General features: G+C 36.4%; 1 protein-coding gene across 1 annotated transcript; it reads left to right on the plus strand.

The window, feature by feature from the left end:
- Positions 1–491: 491 nt before the first annotated feature.
- On the plus strand, positions 492–5,193 carry LOC130714871 (NADH dehydrogenase [ubiquinone] 1 beta subcomplex subunit 8, mitochondrial). Its single transcript, XM_057564842.1, has 4 exons — positions 492–701; positions 794–880; positions 965–1,060; positions 4,904–5,193. Exons 1-4 carry the CDS (start codon positions 564–566, stop codon positions 4,958–4,960), a joined length of 378 nt encoding a protein of 125 aa, XP_057420825.1. The 5' UTR covers positions 492–563; the 3' UTR covers positions 4,961–5,193.
- Positions 5,194–8,275: the final 3,082 nt, after the last annotated feature.

The following is an 8,275-nucleotide window of genomic DNA, read 5'->3' on the forward strand; positions in this document are numbered from 1 at the left end:
TCTAACTTAATCATAAAATCCTATACAATGGATTCTTCTTATAAAAGAGTTTTAAACAAATATCATCCAACAAAACATTGAAAAAATAAAGTCACAAATGTCGTGTGGTGCCAAATATTAATAACATTTTTGAATTCATGTTCAGATCTTATAAAACTAATTCTCCTACCACAAAAGTTACTAGAAGTAGTTTATTTCAAAATCAATTATGCTTCCGAAAGTGAAATCAACCGTTTATCCAAACATCCAATAATTCTTTCTTAAAGGGTGCTTCTTTAGGCTTTTTGAGCAAATATTTTTTTTCTTGGGCTTTTTTTTAATAATACCTGTGTATGTGACTGTGGATGTAGGCTTTAGCATTGGGCCATAACACCTTCACAGTTTCAAAATAGTAAAAAGGGATGAAAGAAAGATCCAACTTAAATTGGACCAAGAACAAACAAAAAAGGCAGAAGAAAATGATCCAAAACGATGTCGTTTAGTCTCTGGGTGACTGTAACAATAGGCTCAGCTGGAAGAATAGGAAGAACAAAGAACCGAGAGAGAAGATAATCGAATCGATCATGGCAGGAAGATTGACGAACTCAGCATCAAGGATCTTGGGTGGAAACGGCGTCGTTCTCCGATCTGTAGCTTCCTCTCTCCGCCTCCGTTCCGGCATCGGTCCCCCCGTCGGCAAACACATCGTCCCTGACAAACCCGTAAGCTTCTCTCTCTTAACCTATCACATTCCATTCTGAAAATTTTCCAGAATCCTAAAAATTTCCATTTTTGAATTTGGGGTTTGTTTCAGCTTCCTGCGAATGATGAACTTGTGTGGGATAATGGTACTTCATTACCCGAACCCTGTATAGATCGCATTGCTGATACTGTTGGAAAGGTAACTGTTTTTTCATTATCGAAATTTCTGGGTAAAATTGAAAGCATAAGATAATTGGGTTTTTTTTTGTTAATTTGAAACCAGTATGAAGCATTGGCCTGGCTCTGTGGGGGATTGAGTTGTTTTGCGTCTCTGGGATTGTTGGCAGTGTGGAATGATAAAGCCTCCAAGATTCCATTTGTAAGTTTATATGTGTGTTCCTGCTTAGTTTTAGACTGGGATTTGGTGATATTTAGCTAGGTATGGTTATTGCTGATTTCAATTTTGTGATAGTTGTTCATCAAATTGAAATGTTATGTTATGAGGTCAATGAGTGTTGGAAGTTTTTTACTGTTTATAGTTATCATTCTCAGTTAGTGGTGCAAAGTGGCCATCCTCGAAAATGCTATGACGGTATGGCTGCTGCACTGAAGATTATAGATGCAAGACTAAATTTATATTTCACACACGCATAAATGCTAAAAACTAAAGGAATATTCAAAATTAAAGGCATCCATGGTTAAAGTCCTAAACTCTCTATCACCATAAAAATGGAAAATGATGGACTTAATTAGTAAAAAGGTACAAAGAGAGGTTATGAGTGTGAAGAACACAACACAAACAAAAATTGAACACTATGCAGTATGCAACACAGCAACAACAACAAAAACCTTATCCCATTAAGTGAGATCGGCTATATGGATCTCACCATGACATTGAGCTCAATCAAAAACCAGATTATGAGAAATGTTATTGATAATAAATATCATTTTTAACAATATCTTCCCAAGTTCTTTTTGGCCTCTCTCTACTTCTCTTCACTAGACTAAGAACCATGTTATCAACCGTGCCTCCAAAGGTTTTCTTTGTACATGTCCATACCACCTTAATTGATTTTCTGTCAGCTTCTCCACGAGAGGTGTCACCCCACACCTTTCTAGTGTGACATTCTCATTTCTGCTACTCCAGCTTTGTTCTCATGTTGCCCAATATATCTTCGATAGAGAATACCAGGTCTTATAGCGGTTTGGTAAAACTTTCCTTTGAGTTTGATAGGTTCTTTGCGGTTCTCCACTTTAACTTCCAGTTTGAACTCTGTGTGTAATATCTTTGTCAATTTCCCCATTATTTTGTATAATCGGTCCAAGGTAACCCTGAAACTTTTGGTATGATGTCGTTTCCATATTTTACTTCTAGATTTCTTCCAACATTAGTCTTACTAAAATTGCAATGCATATACTATTACTATGTCTTACTCCTGTTTGATCTAAAACCCTTAGATTCCAAAATCTTCCTCCAAATCTCAAGTTTACTAGTAACCGCTTCCCTGGATTCTGCAATTAGAACTATATCCCTGGTAGGAATGCTCTTCTGTATATCCCTGGTAAGCATCTCCAAAACCAAATTAAAAGGTACAGGCTCAAGGCTAAGCCTTGATGTTAACCTATCTTTATTGGGAAGTGATTAGTCACGCCCCGAGGAGTTCTCACCCCGCTGTTTCCCCCTCTTACATGTCTTGTATAGCTCGAATATATGCTACACAAACACCTTTCTTTTCCATAGACTTCCACAACACTTCCATAGGCTCACGATCATATGCTTTTTCGAAGGGGATAAAATCTATATGCAAGTCTCTCTTTATACTTCGATACTTTTCCATCAGCCTTCCTAGGAGGCAGATGGCTTATGTTGTAGACCTTCCTGGCATAAAACCAAATTGATTCCCTTTTATCCTAGTCTCCTCCCTTACAGTTTTATTAATGGCGGAGAGCCAAAAACCCGCCATACATATCAATTAATGGTGGCCTATGGCAGGATATCGACCGTGGCGGAGGCCAAAAAACCGTCGTTAGAACTCGTCATGGCGCCACCATGACCGATATTTGATAACACTGCTCCCTTAGTCAATGTTAATCACCTTTTCCTGTAATTTCATAGTCTGGCTCAAAAGTTTTATCCATCTATAGTTACTGCAATTATGAAGATTCCCTTTTTTGGTATACATAGGGACCAAAGCACTTCTCTATGCATCTGTCATATGTTTGGATGTCAAATTCTCATTGAACAACTTAGTTAGCCAATTGATACCTTGGTCTCCTACTCATTTCCAAACTTCAATTGGCATATCATCAGGACCCACTGCTTTAGCATTGACCATGCGCTTATGAGCGAGCTTCTTGAACTTCTCCGACTTGAATTGTATGATAGTTAAATTTTGCTCATCCTCTCTCACTTCCAAGCTTTCCATGTTAATGTTTGATCCGTGTCCATCATTGAAAAGTTATCGAAGTAATTCTTCCATTTCTCTCTAATATTTTCATGAGCAACTAAATCTCTTCCATCCTCAACCTTAATACATCTCACTTGGTCCAAATCTCTTGATTTTCTTTCTATGTTTTTGGCAAGCTTATAAATTTTTTTTTCATTTTCCATTTTTTGTTACTTGATCTCTATAAAATTCGTCATTCGCTTTGGATCGTCCCTCACTCACAGCTTTCCTTGCTTTGTTTCTAGCCTTCCAATAGTGTTTCCAATTTTCAGCGCTGTTGTATCCATGTAAAGTCTTAAAACACTCCCTTTCAAATTTTACCTTTTCTTGCTCACTTTCTTCACCAACCAAGATTCCTTATCTCTTAATCCAAAACCATTAGATACACCCAGTACTTCTTTGGCCACCCTCGAAATTAGCACAAACACAAACACAAACACACACAATTTGAATATACTATGCAACGCAGCACAAACAAAATTTGAACAGAAATCTGCGTAAATAGACTTGTGAGTAAGTAGCGGCTAGCGAGCAGTGCGTGTGCCGGCTAGGGTTGGCTGGAGATGGTGCTATCCAGCAGTTGGTCACTGCTTGGTTTGCAACAGAGTTAAGCTCTTCGTGTTTTTTGTACAAAAGATGTGTGATTCCGGAAATAGGTTTCCAAACCCAATTATGTTTCTATGCCAACAATAAACGGGAAATCATGAAACCTTAAAAAAAGGTTGCAAACCTCTGACCTCAGAAAATGGGGGGGGGGGGGATCGATACTTACAACTGTTCTAGTATAGCGGCCATGATTTTCCGTTATAATGGCAAAGATTGTTGGTGCAACAGCCTCAGGAAAGTCCCGGAACTCTGCTCTGCTCTAGGGTACTAGTACTACTAGTCATATCTTCATCTATAAAGATCTCACCTGTGTCTATTACTCTGTTTATGTGCTTTCTTTAGGATGGTAGGATATTGTTCGCCTTCCCCATTCTTCATCCTTTGTGCATTACAACCTGCAATTTTGACGGAGTGACAGCAGCAAGTTGGAAAACTTGCACCCCAGCTGCTAATGGAAGTCAACTTCTGTCTGTAGAAGAATTACAACTAACCTTAAAGGCTAAAACATGAATTTAGCTTTCTCATTACAACCATATATGATTCTATCAGAAAGACTGTTCCGGGATTCCAACTAAGTTCCATTAGAAACTACAAAAAACCATGAGGAATTACTGAAACAATTTAACGTGGGCCTGGGATTGGTTCACTCCTCTGCATAATATTTATTTGCAGTTATCCCCACACTGGCAAGGCAGGCTGGCTACTGAACCAGCCATCTCATTGCCTATAGCCTGTCCTTTTAAAAAGGAGCAGTTGCTATTACATTTGAGGTGTGTGATTACATGATATAGAACTGAACTTGTGAATGAAGTTTGAATTGGAGATTGATAGAATGAGGGAGGGGGTAGAGTGTTGAAGCATGAACAGGTGTTATCACTTATCAGAATGTCTATTAACATCCTTCAAAAATCACGAAACGTGGTTGTAGTTTAGCACTTTGTTCTTAAAGTTACCTATTTTATTCGAAAGGGGGGAAATGAGGAGAACATAGATGAATATGTGGTCTGATTAATTATCCTTTTTGTACTTCGTATAATCTTCACATATCCCGATTGCACTCTTGCCTATGTTTATGGCCATATTTTCTATGATATTTTCCTTTTTTTGAAGCTTCATATGCATTGTTTCTTCTTACATATATGCTGATAAATTCTATATTACTGTGTCAGGCACCCAAAGTGTATCCATATGACAATCTGGCAGCGAGGATTTGTAATCAACCATAGGTATATGCAAGGCAATGATGGAATGGACTTCTTGTTTGATGAACTTGTTCTTTTTTCGTTTGTTCTCTTCTGTAGTTAAAAATAATGGATTGTGGAAGACATGCTGAAACTAACCACAGGAATGGATGAGCCGAATCTGGTTGTTCCTTTAAATCATTCTCATACAGTCATACTTACGTTGGTTATTTTGAGGGGTGAAATTAATCAAATTATGCTCAAATCAAGAGCGGATATGATTCTGCCTACTGTTTTGCTATACTAGAATATCGTTTATGATTTTATTATGGTTACAATTTATTCTTCACTAGTTGCATTCTTTGCAATTGCTATCAACTGGTAAACGTGCCCAAATTATATGATTTGGGATGTCTGTTGAATGTGTTTGAAAGAATTAAAATGAGACTTTCATGGCCAAGTTTGAGGTTTAAAATCCGAAGCGGTTCTTATTCATTTGACATGTTTATAAGAGTAGTATGGACATTTTCAATCAAAAACATTTCTAAAGGAAAAATAAAAGTTTTTTTTTTTTTACATCGGAAAGATAATTTGCACCATTCAGGGATCGATCACTAGATCTTTCTCTCCACAACCCATATGTCTGCCAATTTTTACCACTTCCAATTTTTACCACTTATCATTTGAGGATAAGAAAAAAAGTTGATGGACCGTCAGTGTAAATTTTATTTATGAATTTATTTAATTGATTTATGCCACATAAGTAATTATGTTTTTATTTGGGTTAAATAAGGTTTTGGTCCCTGTATAATACGCTTAGTATGAAATTGGTTCCTCCACGGAGCAAAGTTCGAGCAAAGTTCGAACTCAGTTCCTACTGTTTGAGAAATTACCTGATTTTGGTCCCTGTTAGAGGTGGTGGTCCGGTGACTTTTGCCATTAACTCACTAATTAATATAATCCTGACATGATTGGTGAAGCCAGTGGCAATTACACGTAGGATCAATGACGTCATGCGGCAAATGTCACCGAACCACCTCCTACAGGGATCAAAACCATATAGTTTCTTAAACAATAGGGATAAAGTTCGAACTTTGCTCCGGAGAGGTACCATTTTCAAACTTAGTGTATTATACAGGGACTAAAACCTTATTTAACCCCTTTTATTTTAATTAAAATTAAGAACAAATTTAACCATTGGTCCTATATATGTGAGGCACAAATATGATTATGATTGAATGTTAATGTAGAACTCACTAGAAATTATACTCTTTCTAAAGAGCAAAAAAATGAACATTTTTAGGGCTTTTGTTGTTTCTTTTAAAATATCAAAAGAACATGATTTTGAACTCCATTCCACTTTTCTTCATAAGCTGCTTTGCTTTTCTGGCCATAGATTTATTAACGCTAAAGTTCCACCACGAGTGAAATAAAAAAAAAAACTCAGCATGTGGAAGAGAATGAATACCCGATTTTATAATTAGCCCCAAAAGTCAATTTAATATGATATTGAATATTTATTTATTTATTTTGCCGGTTAAGACCGATAGGACCCTCCTCAATCCATACATTATCACGAAAAGAAAAAGAAAACTTTTAGCACAAGTACATCGGACATTTTATTTGACACTGACCTTCTAGATCCACATTTTCAGCTAGAAATAAATGGTTAGTCGAATTTGATTTTGGTAGCAAATTTTAATTAATGACTAAATTACCATTGTAATCTTAGAAAAGATATCATTAAATAGTTCACATAAGTTAATTATGTTCAAGTTCAACCCATCACATTTTCGCGGAATTAATTCTCAGTTGCGTTTTTTTTTACATATATAAGATTTGAATTTTACCTTTGAGGAAATTAGACTTAGCATTACATTTATGGTTTCCTGTTAGCAACTTTGTATTTCTGAGTTGCTCTGTTTCTCTCTTATTGTTCTGTACCTTTTTTCCTCTTTGTAATTTTGGGATTGAAGAATCCCTTGTTCTTCCATTAATATCACTTTGCCGTACCTAAAAAAATATAAGATTTGAATATGAGACTCTACTTAAGATAATCAAGCTTGTATTACTTAAACCAATCAACCGATAGTACACAAAATAAGCAGTTGATAATTAAAAGGTTAAATTAATCCCTAATCACTAAAAAAAAAAGTATTTTTAGTGGCATTGATATTGTTAAATTGTGGCATTTTAAATGCCACAGGTGTTATTATTGGCATTCACCTTAAGTGCCACTATTCCAGGTATCAAAACTAGCTTTGTTGCATTTTTTTTTGCTTAAATGCCGGTTTTATTGTATGCCACTATGTAAGGCCCAAGTTTTTAAACTTATGCCAAGTAAATAGAATCCTATTCACGATTAGGGTTGATGTATCGTGAAGGGAAACCTGAACAAGAGTTTACCAAATGAAATAAATTTATGAAGGAGAAAGTTCAGGAAAAGTCAAGGATTGTATCGAAGTCGATTTAAGTTATAGCACGATCGTTACACGCTTAAACCTAGGTCAGAAACCCTAGTATATAGCTAGTTTTCACTTTTAGGCACGATGGAAGTTAATTCCAAAAATCTTCAGAGAAATGTTAGAACTTCTCTTTTTTCCATATATAACAATCGTTTCGAGGCGAAACTCTAGGATCTACGAACGTCCGATTCCAATCATCGGAAGTTTGCCGAAACCGAAACCCTGGTATTTCAAAACCCTAGAATCACCCGACAATGAAGACTTTTTCTATTCGGAACATCAAATGAAGATTCCACACGCGTACACCCATTTCTCTTGATGATTTCAATCTTTCTTCAGAAGGAAGTTTTCTATTCCGACATTCGATGCAAAAAGCAACTTATCGGGTAAAATAGTTTTACACCGACTTTGCATTAGTTGCCAAAAATACAAGGAGACCTCATTTTAGTTTTGGAATTCTTTCGCCAAAACCTATCTTAGAATTCATGGAGAATGAAGCCGGAAAAATCAGATTCGCGAAACTTTCATTTTACCGCGTTTTGCCAACCTCTATATATAGCCAAGAAATGAGAAAAAAATCACAAAACTCACCCAAAAACCCATTCAAGGCCGCGAGTTTCACAAGGGAAGGAGGAGGAGAGATTTTCTTCATTTCTTGCTTGATCGTCGATTAATCAGTTGCTACTTCAAGGTTTCGAGGTATAGTCGCTAATCCTTACCTCTGATCGCTTTTTCCATAGCTTTTCTCTAGACTTTTCTGAGCTGATAGTTTTGAGGTTTTTGCAAAACTATCCTGAATATTTCATTTTTGATTCTAAACATCTTCCTTACGTGCCCAAGATCACTTCTGTCGGATTAGTTTTTCCGTTATGTCGCCGAAATTCCGCCGGAATCA

Source organism: Lotus japonicus, chromosome 4, assembly GCF_012489685.1.
Source record: "Lotus japonicus ecotype B-129 chromosome 4, LjGifu_v1.2".
In the NCBI taxonomy this organism is placed as follows: domain Eukaryota; kingdom Viridiplantae; phylum Streptophyta; class Magnoliopsida; order Fabales; family Fabaceae; genus Lotus; species Lotus japonicus.

Excerpts from the sequence above, each read along its gene's own strand:
- LOC130714871 (XM_057564842.1), top strand. The coding sequence starts at position 564 with ATGGCAGGAAGATTGACGAACTCAGCATCAAGGATCTTGGGTGGAAAC. Across the intron at positions 702-793 it reads ACATCGTCCCTGACAAACCC|CTTCCTGCGAATGATGAACT; the intron begins GTAAGCTTCTCT and ends GGTTTGTTTCAG. Across the intron at positions 881-964 it reads TTGCTGATACTGTTGGAAAG|TATGAAGCATTGGCCTGGCT; the intron begins GTAACTGTTTTT and ends ATTTGAAACCAG.